General features: G+C 39.2%; 1 protein-coding gene across 4 annotated transcripts in view; it reads right to left on the minus strand.

Annotated features, from left to right (window-relative positions):
• ULK4 (unc-51 like kinase 4) overlaps window positions 1-20,459 on the minus strand; it is a 401,679-nt gene that overhangs the window by 64,170 nt on the left and 317,050 nt on the right. For all 4 annotated transcript variants that reach the window (XM_034760991.1, XM_034760990.1, XM_034760993.1 and 1 more), the window contains 2 exons: window positions 19,308-19,406; window positions 5,577-5,762 (listed from right to left, as the gene is read on the minus strand). In XM_034760991.1, coding sequence (XP_034616882.1) covers window positions 5,577-5,762; window positions 19,308-19,406 — 285 coding nt within the window. The remainder of the gene's footprint in view (window positions 1-5,576; window positions 5,763-19,307; window positions 19,407-20,459) is intronic.

Consider the following 20,459-nt stretch of genomic DNA (forward strand, 5'->3'; position numbering starts at 1 on the left):
AAAATATCAAAATAGATGTGGAGTTTCTCACTAAAGCTATAAGGACACAAGAACATACAGCTAAGAATAGTAGTAATGTTATATTTTTTATAATCTATCATTCTAAACAGCATCAGTGAGATTGCAGGGGGTATAATTCAGCCTGAATTTGGCCCTAACCTGTTATATAAACTATACACACAGATCAACTACAAAGATGCAGCCACCTCTGCTGTGACATAGTATTGTATTTATCAGCAAACCGCAGGAGTACGCAACAGTTTAGGACAAGAAGCGAAAAACACCATATCCAGTAGAAATTGCAGGCTGAATTTAGGGAGACAGAAAGTAATTAGCCAAGTTGCCATTAATTTCACTTTCTCTTACAAAGAGCACCACTGACAGAATCTCCATTTCACAATCTGAGATTGTGAATACCACATGATATAAGAATGAGGTCGATAAACAGTACTTTAGAAAAGTACTTTCAGAAACGCTGTGTTACACTTAGACTGGAGTGAATAATTTATACAAAACCAATTCATATTTGAAGAATTTGCCTCCCTTGCAGAATTCTGAGAACAGTTTGGGATTTTATTGAATTAATTTATCAAAATATTTATTTATAAGTGCTATGTTTTGCTTAGTTGTGAGTGATCAAAAATCACAATTTTATTTGTTCCTTGATTGGAGGGCTCTTATGGGTGCTGTTGATAATACTCACTGTGCATTTAAGATAAACTTTCCAATATTTGATTAAGGGATCTTAAACTTCGCTTTCATTGAGAATTTATGCTAATAGAACACACATGTTCATGTAAACTGAAGCAAATTTGTTTAAAAATTCAAACAAATATTCTAGTATTCACTCAGTTCTTGGCACACTGAACATCAGAACAATGTATAGTGCAATAAGAAATTGAGCCCACTGAAATCTAAATTAGTATAAATTACACTACATTGCTTCTTACACTCAGCAACATTAGTTTTCTTATCAAATTAAAACACAGTTTTCTTCACTGCTGACTTTGTCCCAATGCATTGCCTCTTGAGTGGAGAAAAAGGACAGCAGGTTTGTAAGAGATTCAGTATTGTTTGTTAACATTAGTTAGGAATATTATCTCTGCTTTTTAAACTAAATATTATGTCTGCTTTTTAAAATATAATCTTAAAATGTATTCCAACCACGACACATTCAGCATTCAGGGGACAATACTAAACTTACTTTGTAGACTAGATTAAAACCCAGCAGTGAAATGGAAAAACAATCTTTTACCACCCAAACACTCATGGAGTACAACCTTTAGAAAGTGATTATTTCCATTACATTTTCACCAGGGACTGGCGGAAGAGCAGTATATCATGTTATTATAGAGCCTGGAAATGTAATGGCTTAAGGTTGCTAAGCAACACCACACTATTAAAGGCCTCTATATCTGTGATTTCTAGAGATTCTCTCAAATTTCATTAAAACCTGTCCATAACTATTACACAAAAGGTCTGCCTGGAGTTTATAAACAGACTGAGCTTCTTGACACAATGGTGAAAGGATAAAGAAAAGAAGTGGCATTAATACTTTTAATATATTTGCTACACAATATTTTGGGTAAAAAGTCCTGTTTCTGATATGCATAACACACCTTAGCATTGACTGGCTTTTCATTGTTGAAGAAAGCATTAGTAATTTATATAAAATAAAAATGTTTTATCATACTGAAGAAAATTCTATTAGAGACTGCAGTCAATAAAATAAAGGCATTCTGTATGATTGACAAAGGACACAACAATGCAGGATGAAGATTGTTTGCTTGGTATCAGAAACATACATTCTCCACTTTAAGTTTAGCATAGCAACAACTGGTTGATTTCGATCAAAGTAAGAACAAATATACGTCAGCAACCTACATCTTAACAAGCATCTTAACAACTTAACAAGCATCTCTTCTGATGAAATTTCTACTCAAAGCAATGGAAGAAAATGGGCCACCACAGTAATTTAATTTATGCATTTTAAAGGTCAATACAAAGAAAAAATATCACCAAGAATAATTCTTTCCCCCTAGTAACTGAGTTCTTTGAGAGTGATGCCAGTGCACAATCATACTAGATATGCCAACAGGTCCATTAAGTTTTGTAAAACTTCTAGAAAAGTTGTGCCTGTTGGGAATTGCACCAGCACTTCCTTGTGGCTCTAAATATTTGAAGCTGGGGTTACAAAGGTCGCACTGTCTAAGAATCAGAGGCACTATTGTAACTAATTGTTTTCTCTTCTTCCAGGTGTCCTCAGCATAGTAACTCTTGTGGGAGTCTAGTGACAAGTTTAACTCCCACTGAGGCAAAATGAGGAATTCCACTTAAGGATTGCAGAACTGACCTCGTAAAGCAAACATCAGTTTGACTTAGACTGTAAGCTTTCTGGTGTCAAAACTGTCTTTTTGGTGTTTGTGCACATAGAGGCTAGCACAATGAGGACTGATCAGGGCCTACAGGAGCTACTACAATAATAAAAAATAAAAGCTAAGTCAAAAGAACAGTGCTGAGTAAACGTGTGTACAGAATTCCAGGTAGCAGTCCTGAACATTTCTATAAGTGTGCAAAAGCATGTCACTGATGCTGTCTTAGCCCTAGCAGAGTAAGCCCTTAGATCATGAGGAGATCACCCTACCTAAAATTAACATCTTAATATAAGCCTAATCCACTCAAAGATACTTTGGCACTGATCCCCAAAACTACCATAAATCTAGGTGGATTGCTAAATGTCCTACACAAACAAGAGCTGAAGTACCTTTTGTTATCTATGGTGTGGAATCTAGTTTCTGATGGGACAGAAAGAGGTGCTAGGAAGAACAGCACAAAGAAATTAAAGTTCTGATTTAGGTGGAACTCAGACACTACTTTTGGCAGGACTTTAGGATTGGGATATAGAACAAATGTCTGTGGAATACAGTAAAGGGAGGATCAGCCATTAAAGCCTGCAGTTTATTCATTCTTCTCACTACAGCTTTTTTTGTTGACAAGCAGAATAAAGAGCATTCTCCCCCTAGGTTGAAGGGTGCAAACATTACCCTTCTCACCACCAGGCTGAGTGCTCACATTGCTAAAGATTCTCTCACCAATGGAAGATATTGATCAGTTCTTTAAGGAATCCTGTGACAGTGGAATGACTTAAAACTGCATCATTGGCCACTGGAAGATGGTAAACTGATAGCAGAGAGGTGCGCCCTGACTAAAGATAAGGAGAAGCCAAGAAATTTTGAGTAAAGCAAACAATCCAAAATAAAAATTATTTGCTCCCACAGTGAAAACCTTTTCTACATTTGGCGAAATGTTTCAATGTAGCTGATTTCCTGGACTGTAGTATGGTATTCTGTACCTTTGCAGAGCAGGCTAAATCAAAAGATTATCAGCATCCTGTAAAGCAGCAAGGTGAAATGATTTTGGAACTAGTATGCAAAACAAGACCACTTTCTTAAGTCAGAAAGTTCTGATGGCAGTGGCAGAGAATACAAAGGGTCGTAAGAAAGATCTTGGAGATCCAAATGCCAATATTGCTTATTCCAAGATGAAGCAACCAGAATGACAGTTGTGTAAGTAGCACTAGTGCAAAATCATACTGCATTTCCTTGTGGCAGGCCAACATTTCTTATTCAGTTTTCCTTCTCTGGAAACACTAATAAATAATCTCAGAATAAGGCTGACCAGCCTGTGCGTCATAGGGCCAAAAATACAAATAGTTTTAAAATGTTGAGTGGAGTACATTTTTCTGTTTTTCATTCCTAATAGTTTCTATTTACATTAAAATAAAACCATAAACAAGGGATTCCTAAAGAGTATGTACAGTCTGTCAGATTCAACTAAGAAGTCTGTCCTGGATATTTTTCTTCTCTTCATGTATTTTTTGGGGGAAAAAATCCAAATAAATTAAGATAGCAAAAGTTCAGTCGGAACCTCAGTGGAGGAAGGCAGTCCTAAAAAGGAAAATATCTATCACAGTCCCATCACTGTTCAAAGCTCTTGTAAATGGTCTAAAATTTTCTCCCCTAAAATCCCAACTCTGTCCACAGTATGTGCACTATGTGTAGAAGAAAAAAAAATTAATGAGTTCATATTATTAAATGAAAATCACACAAATGAGTTTTTCTCTCAAACAATGTCTGCCCAATAAGGTAATGATTTCATTCACATATTCTGAATCAAAGATTCTAAAATTATAGTACATGGACCACTTGTGGGAGACCATGGCACTGGCACTTCCTCATTTCCAGCAGATACACTATATTAAAAGAAGCCATTACAGGAATATATTAATACTTCTCTAATATTCCTTGCCTACGTAAGTAGCAGTTATGGATGCACCAGGGATGCTATGCTATCATAGATGTAAAAGTGGTGATGGTGAAAGCAACTCTGAACAGGATGGGTAGCTGGTGCACATAATCTCTCTATTAATATTTTGACCAACTATGAAAAATTCTAAGAAACTCTTCCCTAGGCTACAAAATTCACCATAAATAATTGAAAGTGGGCTGAGTTAACCTTAAATAGATCTGATAATATTTCAGTGTGTTTGGGGATTACTGTAATTTTGACATAATAATAATAATAATCTCTTGTGAACAGGAATTTTTAAGGTTCACAGAAATAATATAAGATTTACTATATTCTCTGTCACGTTACCTATAAAACCTGCTTTCACTGCTTCGAGAGGAAATCCTAAAATCTCACTAAAATAATTACAGACATTTGTTTATTATAGTAAATAGCAAATACAGCAGATGGAAAGGTAATTATCGAAGACTAGCAGCAAGTCCAGCCAAAGGATCTTTCAAGAGACTTCAAGATGACAAGCATGGTGGGACTTACAAGAAAGTTACAAATCATGTGATTTGTCAGGCGTATCATTAATCCACTTCTGAGAAACAACATTGCCATCTGTATTGGCGAAGCACAAGAGGAACTGAAGTCATTACATGTCAGTAACTTTTCACTTACTTAAGGTGAAGTGCTTGTCTGATTTCTGTTGACTGATAATCTATGTTATAACCATTCCACCAGGAGTAGCCTCTACCACTTGATGAGAATGAACAATCAATAGTCTATATAAAACTTTACTTCAACTACAAAACAGTCGGCATCTGACATGAAATGAAGCACTATAAGTTTCTGAGTAGCAATTTTTATTACAAGTTTAGTGTTTTTGGAAGGAATTCAAAATAATTTTCTATTATAATTCTTAAATTCAAGGTACTAAATACCTATATAAACAATTAAAGCTTTCTATTAAAACAGTTAAATGGTTAACTGAAGGGAAAAAAGTCCTTTTATAGAGGTTCTAAATGTAGACAATAAAACAGGTATGGGTCCAGGTGCAGACATTTTCTTCCAAAGAAATTAAAATGGATTTTTAAAAAAACCAAATACTAATATTATGGGATTTTTGCTTCTTTAGAAATCGTTTATATTCTTTATAAAAAGAAATGTTTACTTAAAGGGGAAAAACAGCTCTCAAAAAAGTTTTTATCCAGGGGATAGTAGAGCCTAGACAGACAGTTAAATTGGAATTTTGGATGGCAAGAAGTTATATCTGTTTGACTCACCAATCTTTTGATGATTCTCAACAAAAGCTTCTGCTGTTTTAGATCCCTCTTGGACTTCAATACTTCAGCAAAGCTGTCCATGTTTTCTGGAGACATACTGTCCAAGTTGTCTCCTCCATACAGCTGAACCAACAATGACAAGCATTGTGATGCAGTCTCATATATTTCAGTGTCGTCACTAGGAAGCTAAAGTAAACAAATAAATAAACTTAAATTTCACAAAATTCTGTATCACTGGGATCTGAGAAGAGCATTAAAATTTGCATTGTGGTAGGAAGCAAAATTTTATAGTCATCCTAACTGAAATCACATTATTAAACGTCAGTAAACTTTTAAAGTGACTGAAAGACATAACTAAAATACAGCTCTTTTTAATCAGTAGTATATAAGTGTCTACAGTATGCTTGGTTTATTTCACCGACCTACAACAATGGCATCATAAGACTCTACACATATTGCTACTGTTTCTGTTTAATTATTTTATTGATGACTTTTAGGAGTGTGCAATTTTGCTTCAAACAGCATGAATAGAATTTAAGATCAACGGAAACCATTACGATCCTCTAGTCTGACCTCTTGCATAATACAGGCCACAGAATTTCACCCAGTTATTTCTGCATCAAGTCTATAACTTCTGGCTGAAAGACATCCAATCTTTGTTTAAAGACTTCAACTGATGGTGAATTCACCACGTCTCTTGGTAAGTTGGTCCAATGGTTATTTATCTTTATTTCCAGTCTGAATTTGTCTAGCTTCGATTTCTAGCTATTGGTTATTGTTATGCCTTTGTGTACTAGATTAAAATGCCATCTAATGCCAGATATCTTCTCCCCATACAGGTACTTATGGACCATAATCAAGATACTTAACTGTGTCTTGTTCAGGGCTGGCTCCAGGCACCAGACGAGAAAGCACGTGTTTGGGGCGGCACATTGTAAGGGGCAGCATTCCGGCCAATCTTGGGCTGGCCAGCCCAGCCCTGCAGGGGCACAGACCCCGGCCCGGGGTGGGAGGGGGGACTAGCGATCCCCGCTGCTCATCCTGCCGCTGGGCTCCTTGGGACGCACCACTCCCCACAGCCTGCACCGGCCTCTGCCTCCCGTGCCACTCTGAGCCCAGCCCGGCCGAGCCACCTTTAAAGGAGCGGCTGAGCCAGCACCTTCTGCAGCCCCCGGGCACTGGAAGGAGGGAGGATTCTGCGGCAGCCTGGCGGGCAGCGGAGGGGCAGGCCCCACTGATCCCGGCGCCGTTTGCACTGTGCCGAGCCCTGCTGCAATGCCGGCCCCGCGCGGAGGTCGCAGACCCCAGCCAGCGCTGCCTGTGTCGGCCCCCTCGGAGCCTGTCTGGCCGGGAGAGCCACCCCAAGGCCAGAGGGGGGAGCCCCTCTTGCCCGGCTGCGAGCGGGCTGCCGCGTCTGGCTGCCCACGTGCAGAGGGAGCGGACGTGTGTTGCCCTTCACCCCCCTGCGAGCCACCTGGACCGCCCTCCACATGCTCCCTACGGCTGCCTTTTTTTTTTTTTTGCTTCGGCAGTTCAGCCGCCTTTTTTTTTTTTTTTGTCTGGGGCGGCAAAAAAGTTAGAGCCGGCCCTGGTCTTGTTTAAACTCAATAGATTGAGCTTCTTAAATCTCTCTCTGAGGCAGGTTTCCCAGTTCTCAAACCATTCTGTTAACACTTTTCTGAACTTCTGCCAAATTTTCAAAATCCTTTTTGAAGTGTGGATACCAGAACTGGACACAGTATCCCAGTAATGGTCTCATCAATACAGTATACAGAGGTAATGTCACCTCCCTTCTCCTACTCAATTATTCCATTCCAATAACTATTACTCAGTTTATCACAAAACTACTACTAGGGGTCTATCTGGATCTAAGAGCTGCCTATTAAGTGCCATGCAGGAGCTCAGGGCTGCGGAGGGGAGAGATGCCTCTTCCCAAGCCCCCGGACCTGTCGCGGCGCCTCTTCCCCAACCCCTCCTCCGAACCTGCCGGGGCACCCCTCCCCCAACCCCGACCCAGCCTGGCCCCGAACCTGCTGCGGCCAGGGGAGAGGCGCCCTTCCCCATGCCCGGCCCTGCTGCAGCCAGGGGAGAGGCGCCTCTCCCCCCATCCCAGGTGCTGCTGTGGGCAGAGAGAGCTGTGGGGGAGTCCTCTCTCCCCATCATAGCCCTGGGGAGCCCCACTGCATTCCAAACTCCTCATCTCCTGCCCCAACCTTGAGCCCACACTCCCAGCTGGAGCCCCCACCCTCCCTTGCACCTCAACCCTCTGCCCCAGCCAGAGCCCTCATCCCCCCGCACCACAACCCTCTGCCCCAGAACCGGAGCCCCTCATCCCCAGTCCCACCTCAGACCCCACACCCCCAGCCAGAGCCCTCACCCCCCTGTACCCCAATCCTCTGCCCTGGCCCTAAGCCCCCCCACACTCTAAACCCCTTGGCCCCACCCCACCATATGAATTTTATGTGCACCAATATGGAGGTGATGTGTCGCACATCACCTCCATATTGGTGCACATAACAAAATTCATTCTGCACATGGGTGGGAAAAATTAGAGGGAACTCTGATCTGGATGAGTCCATGGAGGAAAGGACCATCATGGTGGTTAGCAAAGATGGTCAGACATGCAATCCCTGCCAGAAGCCAGGAGTGGAAGACAAGGGTGGATCACTGCATAGTAGCCCTCTTCTGTACATCCGCACCTCCCAAAGTTCTGGCATGGCCCACTACTGGGGAGAGGATACTGGGCAAGATGGACCATGGTCCGACCTAGTATGGCAACTTTTATGCTCTTATGCCAATACAAGACAAGAAATATATAGCAAAGGCTGAAACTTAGGCTTCATATTACACCACGGATAGCTGTGCCTGGGGAATGCAACTGACATGGTTCACTTCTGGAAACTCAGAATGGAGAACTTTACATACTAGCCATCTACTCATGCCTAGGGACAATCATTAAAGTCAGTGATGATAATTTAGTCCTAAGTCTGAATTTTCTAACTTTTGTCAGTTTAAGACAAACCTCTTCTGTTATTTTAACATAATTTTAGTGTGTAAAGTTTGACATATTACACTCCTTAAATATCCCTATAGTAATTCTTCAGACATCCATTAGCAAACAAAGCTGCCTTTCTTTATATCCACACAGCTCTTTTCATAAAACTGCATTAAGATGGAAGCTATGGATTAGCATTCGTAAGACATATGACACCATATTACACCTAATATTATGGATGTACAGCTTCCTGTGAGAGGACCTCTCATGGTTATTCTTTACCCTTTTTGTTTTATTACTGAATTTACTTTATTCTAGTTAAAAGTCTTATGTAGCTGATATTTATAACTTGTTCCTTGTCCCACTTACGTATTCATTTTACAAAGTAAGTGACAAATGAAGGTTTTAAATAACAAGGCAACCAGGGAAAGAAATTACATTTCATATTTATATGCCAAATTCTGAATTCTATATTCAATTGACTTCAATGGAGGTTTTGACCAACTTAATTTTTCCTTTATTGGAAAAATAGAATCTTATCTACATGAAAAAGACATTAAACATTAAGAATCTATACTCTCTTATAGGTACCTTTTAATAAAACGTATCATATCAGTCCAAGTTATGGTGTTATCAGGTCAATTCAGATATGCCTACTGAAACATGCTACAAAGGAAGTCACTATACCTGCACTACAGTCAGTTTTTAAATATTGTTTATTTTCACACCCAAAGAAGTTTAATACACATTCAGCCAGATCGTCCCGGGCCCTTGCAGAGGGTAATCTCCCAGTTCATCACCAGCAAGAGCTCAGGTTTTTTTTTACAGAAGCTGTAATCAGGGCAGCACAGGGATTGCTTCCTCAGCACTCGTCTGGGGACACAATCCACCCTGCAAGGGGGAGAAGGGATGTGTGACTCTGCCCAGATGATGTTGCACCACCCAAACATGAAGAACCAACCACTAGAGGCACAGCTCCTCCTGGAGTTTCTCCTGGGGCACGCCTCCTTCAATGAGGCTAGAATGTAATTAATGCAATTTTATCCAATATACTTGATTCTTAAGGAATTCAAGTAATAGTTTGAAGCCAGTATTGTCTACATCTAACACATCAACAGTGATATGGGGTCAAGTATCAGGGGGTAGCCGTGTTAGTCTGTAGTCACAAAAACAACAAGGAGTCCGGTGGCACCTTAAAGACTAACAGATTTATTTGAGCATAAGCTTTCATGGGTAAAAAAGCTTCACTTCTTCAGATGCATGGAGACATCTGAAGAAGTGAGGTTTTTTACCCACGAAAGTTTATGCCCAAATAAATCTGTTAGTCTTTAAGGTGCCACCGGACTCCTTGTTGTTTTCGTGATATGGGGGTAAGCACAAAAGCATGACATTGCTGTCTGTCTACATCAGCATTTTTCTTCATAATTCCCACATTGCACTACTATCAGTAGAGCTGTATTGATGGGGCATTAGTGTAGAGAGACCTATGGTAATATCAGTATACTATTTAACACCGGCTGCCAGTCTGCATTAGTGCTACCACTAGTGATAGTACACAAGAGGGAAATTTGAAGAAAAATGCTGATGACGACAAAGCGCTGAAAGGCAAACAAAATAAAGACACAAAGCTGGAAAAGCCAAAAAATGAAAAGCTGATTTTTGGATAAGCAGTCTCTGATTTAAAACAGGAATAGGAAAGTTAATGCCATGTTGCTAGACAACAGTATACTGATAGGCAGCTCATCTCCTTTCTTAATAAGGTAGAAGAGAGTTCTGATCTATTTCTCTAATTGGACAAATTCTGTGTGCAATGCATGAGTTTTCATTTGAGAAAAAAATATGTATCTGAATGCTGTTTAGGTTTTCAAACCAGAACACATTTATTGCACAAAGAATTTGGTTGGACAAGGGGAGGAGGATATCAAAATAGCTCTTGGCCTTTAGGAAAGGAAAGGAACTGTGCACTAGAATTCCATCAACACAATGCCAATTCTCTTCACTTTTTCTTAACCATAAGACATCTCTAGTTGACTTTTCATTTTTTTTTTTCAGTCTTCCAAAGGTTTATGTCTTGGACCTTTTGACCATACAGGAGTATTAGCGCCCTCCTCCCCGCCACCCTGCATATGGATGTCATTGTTCTGGGCTGCTGACCATTTGGATTTTTAGTACAGGATCCAAAATCATACAGATAATATGACAAAAATACCCTATCACCTGGTGGTGAACACTTTTCACAATTACTCTCTGACCTACCAGTCCACATCTTCAAAGGAAACCTGCACAGCACTTTCAAAAGATGAGCTTGGGAGCTTAAATTCATTACTCTGATAGATACTAAAAATCATGGACTAAACAGAGACACTGGATTTACGGTTATCACAAAAATTTGTAACCCATTAACCTCCTCTATTTGTCCCATGATTGCAGAGGTGTTAGTGAGCCACTCTACCTTGACTGGTCCCTTACAATGTGTGCTAACTACTTATGCTAAACAATCTGTTCCACCTTGCATTTTGCTGTGACCAGGGAGTACCTTTCCAAACGCGAAGAAGAGCTCTATGTGGCTCAAAAACTTGTCTCTCTCACCAACAGAAGTTGGGCCAATAAAAGATATTATCTCACCCACCTTGTCCCTCTACTTACAGAAAATGCATATTAAAGTAGCTAAAGTTATAAGAGTGCAAAAAGTATAACCCTCCCCAATGATTTCCTATTTTGGGGTGAAATTTGTAAAATAAAATAACTCCTTGTTACAATCTTGATGCATAGTGTGTGTCAAGTTTCAGCTTAATTAGTTTTTATGGTCATACTATGATCTCCTGAAAACAGGTTCATAATGTAAAATCTGAACTGTATTTCGTTCTATTTGGCACAGGCATTACTAGCTCCATGTAGTTTTCTACCAGATTAAAATTAAACAGGAAGTTGTTTTTTTACTATGGTCTTACACTTTGCAGTTTATTACCAAAATATGTCTTCATTTTGAGCCCAGTTACACAGAGTTTATGAATTGCAAACCACTGCAAGAAATATGTGAGATCATTTGAGCTGAAGTGGCAGTTTTCACACCGATGGAGTTGTTAGGGCATCTAATTTTAGAGCTACAATGAAAATGTCTGGAATACCCTGAGGGGACAGTACTTCAGCACTTTAATGAGGTTATACACAAAGAGAGTTTATTACGATAAGAGATAGATGTTCATTAGATCAGTAATAGGATTACAGAACATGCTGTACAGGAAGGGCCATTGGGAGCTATAGGCGAGATGATTTTGCAAACATTTGTATAAAGCAAAACATTATTATACTGATTAGTAAATATGCACACTTTTAAATATGGTTTTTAAAAAAACATACTACATAACACTATCTTTTGGCTTTAAAAGCAAATTATAGACTTTCAAGCCAAGGAAAAACACATTTTAGGAAGGACTGTTCTTAGCTCACTTTAATATATTCTAATTGTCAAGAAATCAAAGGCCTCATTCTGAAATTTTGTACTTACGACAACATATCCTTATTTCCCCTGCAGTTTCTTTATGCAATTCCACCAAGGACAACTGCCCAGTATTCAGCCCTTTGGACTTCAAAGTGGGTGTGTACTGACACAGGAGTTTATACAAATTAATTAAAAAAGTGGTACAATTTCAAGTAGGATCATGGAAATTCCCTTTCTCACTGCTGCATTTTGTACAGAGAAGAAAGCTTTATGTCCAGTCACAAATAGCGAACATCTAACAATACGTAGTATCTGAGAACTGTCTGCATTCATAAGACATGGGTGATAGTCTATATATGTTGATACTCTTTCTGCTGACATTTTTGATGCCAGAAAAGCAGATGCTTTCCAATGCTTTGAAACAAGTCACAGCACAATCTTGGGAAATGAGAAAAAAGTTATTGCTGGAGATTTATTTATATATATGCCAACATGCAATTGATCTGTCACCACCAAAAAGGAAATACACACCTATTTGAGAAATTACTAATATTGCCAGTTGTCCTGTGGTACCAAAGCCCTGGAGAAGCCTTTCTCCAAAAAGAAAAGACCAGTTTCCAACAAGATTAACTTAATATGCTATAAGAGGGATAGAAGGGAAATCAAGCATCCCCGCAGAGATAAAGACTGTATTACGAGTAGTTGGGAGAGAATCTATTCAAGCCAAATGTTAAAGAAAAGCCTGTTCTGTCTACTCCATTGGGTGGCTATCTAGGTACTTATATGACCCTCATCTCTGTAGAATATGAGCACCATCCAACTGAAAAGAAAAACAAAAACATTCCCTGCCCCTTTCTGTAGGGATAGTTGAAAGGTATAAGAATTTTCTTCTTTTTCTTTGAATGTATGGAACACTTACTGAGGAAATGAATTTAGGATATATTATGCCTTGCAATTGGAGCTCTCCCACTTGGCAGCCATCACAAGCTGCCATTCATATGCCATGCCAGACCAAGAATAAGGATTTATGGGAGCCCATCTAACTAAGGAGAAAGTTAAGTTACTTATTTCAAACTACCAAAGGGGTAGCCGTGTTAATCTGGATCTGTAAAAGCAGCAAAGAGTCCTGTGGCACCTTACAGACTAACAGACGTATTGGAGCATGAGCTTTCGGGTGGGTGAATACCCACTTCTTTGGATGCATGTACATGCATCCGAATACGTCTGTTAGTCTATAAGGTGCCACAGGACTCTTTGCTGTTATTTCAAACTGAATTCTAAATTAGAGGCTCATTCTTGGCCTGGCTTGGTAAATTTTTATTTTTGTAGGTGTGTTTATGTCATCTTACTTAATTTAGAATAGTGGTAATAGTTAACTCATGTAAAAATAACATCACATTAGTATTGCCAAGACCAAGTAGATTTAGCATGATCTACTGTAATGCATAAGTGCCGGTCCTTTAATTAATGCTTCCTCCTAGTTTTGGAAAGTTTCTGAAGAGCACTCCAAATTTTAGAGAGTATTACATTTGCAAAAGCAATCTTACATCAACTTTTCCAAATCATGCAAATATTTGGACTTCATGAGGCATAACTAATATCATAATAGTCTAAATATTCCATTTGGTAATTTCTGCAAAGGCTACAAACTACAGGTGGAATAAACAAATTACAATTATTTTTAAACACAGAAGTATTGGACAACAAAAATGTAGGTGGAATTGATTTTTAAGCCATACATTTACCAAGAAGAATCTAGAACTAAATGGTCAATCTATTTTGCTTTGATCAATTAAGGACAATACTGGTAATGGGATTAAATACTGAATTCTCTATATTTGCAGTGTTTCTGCATGATGAATTTTGTAATTATCTCTGTTTCAATGTTCTTAAGAACTTCTTGGTTTCATTTACATGCTGTCTGGGTGTCTTATATTTGCTTCAGTGTGTCCTAAATGTTGGACTAAATCACAATTACAAAAGGGAAAAATTGATTCTAAGTTTTTGACATTTTCAAGTTTAACTCATATTGATTTAAGAGTGTGCTAAGCATGTAATAACTTGGTTGAAAAAATTAGTCAGTGGGGTGGGAGACAAACAATCATCTACTTGAAGAATTTAAATACCAGCAAGGAATTGTTCAAGGTGGCCCAAGAAGTTGTAAGTATTGTAAGTGCAACAGGATGAAAATACAGAACAGGATGTCAGGCCCTGCAGGTCTCACATCTGGGTCTGTGGGGGTTCTGGGAGTCATCACACTTCAATCCTCCACCTGGCAGCTCAGATACAGGAACTGGAACCAAGGTCCATGAAGCCCAATTGGGTCACAAGCCCCGCCTCTATGTTCTGATTGGGAGAGCTCTGAGGCTCCTGATTGGGCCAGAGCTACTATTTAAGCCAGAAGAAGAATCAGGAAGTTGTCTGTACAACTGGGCTTCACCGTGCCATGGATCGCTCATCTGGCATTTACCAGTTCCTGCCTTCCGATCCTGACTTGGCTTGACTCTTGGTAACTGACTCTTGATCCCTGCCCTCGGTTTGTCCCTCGATTCTGATCTCCTGGCATTCTAACTTGGCCTGATTCCTGGCAATTGGCTCCTGGCGCCTTGGTCTGCACCTGACATTAATTAACTCCTAGCCAGGCCACCCATGCCCTGGCCCTGAGACAGGGAAATGTAGGTTGACTATCAGGGAAAATGTCTACCTATCAGACTGTAGGGGAGTCTCCTATGGGAGATGGAAGCCTCATCATTTGGGCTATTTAAAAACTAGAGTGGACAAAGCATGAACGTGTACAGGGAACAAACTTGCATTAGTAGGCAGAATGAACCAGATAATCTACTAGATCTTTTCATCTCTTCTAGGTTTTAAAGTTTTGTTCTCTGTCCTTAGAGTTGCTACCACAGGTACATTTTTTAAAGAACTTGACAGGAGTTAAGCCTTGCTTTTATTTTAAGTGGGATGGATAAAGCGACCTGCCCCAAATCCAGTATTAACTCCAGGTATGTCAATATTCTCTTACCAATAAGTACAATTCTGATATGTTTCTCTTTACAGTTTCACAGACAAAGATCACTGAGACACTAAGAGGGACAGACAGTTAGGTGGGGGTGCAGGGAAGTTACAGGATGACATGGTTCATCTTAGACAATCTAAATTGCTTTTGTGTACTCTATCTGTTTGGAACCATGCATACTTACTGCCTCAAGAAAAATAAAACACTGTACAGTTACATTATATAATTGCTAAATAGCATCCAATGTTGTTCCTTTCAGGTCACACACCTCACTGAGGACAACGTCCTTGCCAAGTTTGAATCTGAATGTGAGATGATCACAAAAACAACCCTCCCCCAACCTTTGAAAGCAGAACACATTTTCCCCATGCTCGTAAAACTCAAAATCAATTCTAATTTACAAAAAAAGTTTAAAAATTCATCTTTAAACTGTGACAAGGATGAGAAAATTCAACCAAAAGGAACATTTCTGAAAAGATTAAAAATGACTGAAAACAGGCTTTAGAATGCAGTGGCACTTTCAACCTTAAATACAGCGGTGCTATCATACCTCTATACAACGGCTCATAGCAACATGTACACATCAAAAAACAAGATGCTAAATTCCGCTAAATATTATATATACAGAGGGTATATTTTTGTCAGTGTTTAGTCCTATAAACTTTGTCTGGTTTAGTCATTTGCATTGTATTTTCTAGGTTGCTTTTGAATTAGAGGTTTAGTTAACTATGATTAAATGGATGACTGTCACAGATGTCATGAGACATGTGGAGTTCAGAATTTTAATAGTTTTTAACATGTCTATTGTTCTTGAAATGTTGGAAGTTTGATGAGTCAGCGAAATGGATAAGCAGGTAGTATTTGGGAGAAGAAAAAGTAAATAACTATTAAAGTTCTTAAGAAAACAACCCATAGGATTAAATGAGAGGCTACAGTTAACAGGGTATCAGGATGAACAAATACACTGAAGAACTCAGAGAACTAGTCAAGGGGGGGGGGGTCGCAAGAGGGGGAGATGTCCAAGGAATAGACCAATCGGCCAATAGGAGAGAAAACAGGAAAAAGCAGTGGTGAAACAAGATGATGTCTGTGGGGTGGTATTTTAAGAGGCTTCCGACTACCGTAAGGTATATGTAAGTGGGAATAAGATAGTCGCTATGTACCCAAGAGATTATGCGATGTTCACCCATTTCCCACATAAAAAAGAATAAATGTAATGGGCCCGGTTCTGCAAAGATTGTTTGGTAATTACAAACCACGATTAACTTTTCAGACATTTTTTCATGATTTCCCTGAGTTGTGACAATTAGGCCAAACTGAGAGGGATGCTGAGCTGCATCTTCCCCTGCAGCCAAATGCTTTGCACCTATGAGGATCTGACCCTTTGTTACCATGACGTCCTCCATGACTTTCCTCAAAATTTGACAAATGTACAGCTATGATTCACAGCACTATTATCTCATCTAATGTTGTATGTAATAAAAGGCCCACATTCAATCATGTTTTACTTAACTTCTAGTAAATGTTATCTACAGAGGGGTAGAAACTATAAAAATAATCTATAGAATTAAGGACCAATTCAGTCCTTGGGCTATACACAAAGGTGCAAATTTGAAAAAACATGGCCAGAAGTCTTGGGTCATGCCCCAGAACCAGTGGAGTTCACAGTCTACACCCTCCAACCTCCAGTTAAAGGATATAGTTTACAATGTCACTTGTACCCCCTTATCGCCTACTCACACTGCTCTATTAGGATTAATCATTATCCCTGGAACAAGCAGTCTCCATGGGCGGCTGTGGGCTCACTCCTGGGCTGACATGATTGTGTGTTAAATGCTGCTTTTCCAGAGATAATGTATGCCAATATCAGCACAAAGATTGCTTTTAATTTTATAACAAAGGGTTCAATACAGATACCTTCACTAATAGGCAATTGATGCAAAGTTCAAAAGAAAAGAAAACAGGTGAGATAACTTACATAAACCAATGCAATTATGTATTTATGTGAAGAACTTGCACCTCTCACACAGGATACAAGGGAAGATTGATCACTTTTAAAAAATCTTTTTCAAGACTCAAAAGCAAAAGAATAAATACGCCTCATCATGCTTCTTGATTTATATATTTAAAACAGCAAATACCAAGCCACATGTTAAACCATCTTCAATACATCAGAATATTCAGAATAGTGGAACAAAGTAAAGCACAGCTGTAATTGAGGCTGCTCTGATGAGATGTGGAGGCGGGTGGTAACATAATCAGTACATGCTAACTGTACATCTTATTCTACCCTTTAATTAGAAAGTTATAATAGACTTCCAGGTGGTATAGACTGAGTAAAGCATGGCTACTATTTTTCTGTTCTTTAGGGAGCTAATGAAATTTAAGTCTAAAGGTCAAAAAAGTAAACATTTGTCTATCTCCAGTTTTGCTTAAAAGGACTTTGTGAATCTGTTTAGGTTTCAAAATTTACCATATACATAGATTTTTAAATTGTTTAACAAAATATAAGAAAGTTAGAATATTATGTAATCCAAATTTGAACACACTCTGCTTTTTGTTGTGGGGGCTTGAGTGGGGATTTGAAAAGGCTTTTATCAATTGCTGGTACAAGTAAATCTAGTCTAGGTAATGTCTATAGACAAGTCTAGTACAGAAAATTATAAAGAAAGCAGCATACTTCCTCAAAATAAAAGTCCACTGGTAGAATAAAATCAGAAGGTCAGCATTCATGTCTGAATACATATAGGTTTTGTTTAGCTGAGACTGGAACCTTTTACCTACATTCTTTATTACAAATTTTGGTGGTTCAACCACCAAATAGAAATCAGATTTGAAAAACAAAGAAAAAGGAGAAAGGAAGAGACCAGGTACTTAACTGGAAGTCTAAGTTAGGATTTGGCATTTAGGTGTGGGTGGTTACAATGGGGACAATCCTCCAATAGAGCCCCTGCGAACACTATAGACAGAAGTTAGACCCAATGAGTGCTAGCTGAGAACGATATTTATCCTGTCCTGAAGAAACTGCAGACCCTAGGACAGGGCTCATCTTAGTCAAATTCCAGTGGGACATGGGCTGCCTTTTTCACTGGGGAGCCTGGAGACAACCCACCTGGAAAAGGGAGGGCTTGGCACCAGGGTGAGACCCTACTCTCATCTCCAGTCTCTTTTTGCCAGGTAAAGGGGCTGGAGCACCATAAAGGGACCCTAAAAGCCCTTTATCTATCCAAAGGAGGATATCCCTGGGGTAGGTAGGTGCTGTTGTAGGATTGTTCTCTGAAGACCTCTTCACAAGCCCTGGCATAGTGGGTGTGCTGAGGGTGGGTCATAGCACACAGCCCCAGAGAGGCTACCATAACTTAGACAGTGCTCTGGAGCTGCTTAGGTTACATCAGGGGCCTCTCCAACTTCTAGAGCAGTCTAGGATAAGGAGATTACAAAAATGGCTTAAACCCTCCTCAACCCTCCTCCTGCTGTGCTGCAAGTTCTGTCACAGAATCTAACCCAAATCTCTTGCTTCTGATTGGTTCCACAAGATAGGAACTATACATCTGCATATGTGGAGGCTAAGAGCCCAAGTCTTGAGAGTCTCTGTTTTCAGGGTGATCTTAATGATGCCACCATGGCTGTGGCCATGCCTCATGCAAGTAGTTTCAACATACAAGTCACTTCATATACCACTCCATATTTCTGGAACATGGTGCATGATGTGTTACCCTTCATGAACCACTCTCAGGCATTACCTGGCCTGGATTCCATGGATTGCAAGTAATGTAACCTTACCATGCCTAACTGGCATGTCCAACTGCAAAGAAGTAAGTCAGCATCAGTTTCACAGATTCTAGATGCAGTGTCCAATGTCCTCTCTCTGCTTTGACATATATCATTATGACTTGGTTTAGGGGCAGGGGTACTAACAAGGTATACTGCTAACACAGATACTAATACAGTCATACCATGTGTACCTCCTAACTAAGTATATTCCATAACAAAATATCAATGTGACATTTTAATTAAAAATAATTGAAATTCAAGGAAAGTGGTTTCACTGTCACCTGATTTATGAGTGGGTGGTAATATGCGCTCATTTCAAAATGCTCCACAGTAACAAGGTGTCGTGAGGCAGTTTCTCTGAATTTAGGAACTTGAAATTCAAAGTCCCTTTGTATGGACACTAAAACAAGGTATTGCCAAAAACTTGCATTTGGCTACCAGACCAGAGGAGTAATTTCAACTTTAGCAACATTCCAAAAGACTTACAAACAAGCAAGTTCTTACCAGCTGAATAAGCAGGCTAATTAGGTCTGTCAGGGGTTTATTGATAAGGAGAAGGTCTTCAGCACCCTGGGTGTCCCCTCCTGTGCCAGATTTTTGTGCCTTAATGAGACAAGGAAAAATAAAAAGAAGTCTTGGTGAGTGCTCAGCTTTGAGAAACAAATAAGGTCCATTAGGCGGTACAAATTTGAATGGAAGTTCGAAGGAGGTGTTCTTATACTCCCTTTCCTAGTTAAGTATTCGGAGATCTCTATAAGAAGTTAAAGTCTGATTGTGTCTGTAACAATAAGCACAAAGCAAAAGGGACTCATGCTGTCACATCCACTCTAAACTGATTTAATATGCTGACCTACGTGACATTTCTTCAGCAAGATACATACCTACTGTATGTATAATATATATCTCCATGAACTCATAATAAAATATATGTCTATCTACAATCTATGTTTTTTGTATATATATTCTCTCTCTCTCTACACAAATATATGACTTCTTTATTTTAATGTTCACTGTAAGTCTCCAAAGATCACCCTCTATTTTATAAGAGATGATTTTAAGCACAATTGAAAAAAAGAAAATCAAGATGATTCAAAAGTTAAGACTTCCACTCCCACCCTCCTGACTTGAATTTCCAAAGTGGAATGATGTAGTGGAATTTGAACTTCAGGTGCTTTACTACTTTTAGAAAATGCCTGATGAATAAGATTCCACAGGGAAATGGTCAATAGTCCTCTGACAGCACTAAACATAGAAGCTTGGCCCTTTAAAATACAGAGGCAGATTTTTCTGTAGAAGCATTGGAGAAAATCAAGAAAATCAGATTTCTGGTACCCAAAATAAGTTCTCCAGACTGCCAACTAGTCATTGGCTACCAATCTTAAAAATTTAAGCTTTAGACTCAGTCAATAATGGTTGACACATGTAAATGAGGGCAGAATTTGGACCTAAGTATATAGATTTCAGTTGCATTTCTCTTTATTTTACCAGACTATGTAACAAATCCTCTCTTCTCCTAGATGCTTATATGGAGTCCTAATAATATACTTACTATTCAAATTGTGCTCAGTCAGGGAACACTTATTCTTTAAGAACACTTTCAAAAATATCTGATCCCTTAGGAAAAATACACCGAAGAAACACTTTGCTCTGGCCATT

This window comes from Trachemys scripta, chromosome 2 (genome assembly GCF_013100865.1).
Source record: "Trachemys scripta elegans isolate TJP31775 chromosome 2, CAS_Tse_1.0, whole genome shotgun sequence".
In the NCBI taxonomy this organism is placed as follows: domain Eukaryota; kingdom Metazoa; phylum Chordata; order Testudines; family Emydidae; genus Trachemys; species Trachemys scripta.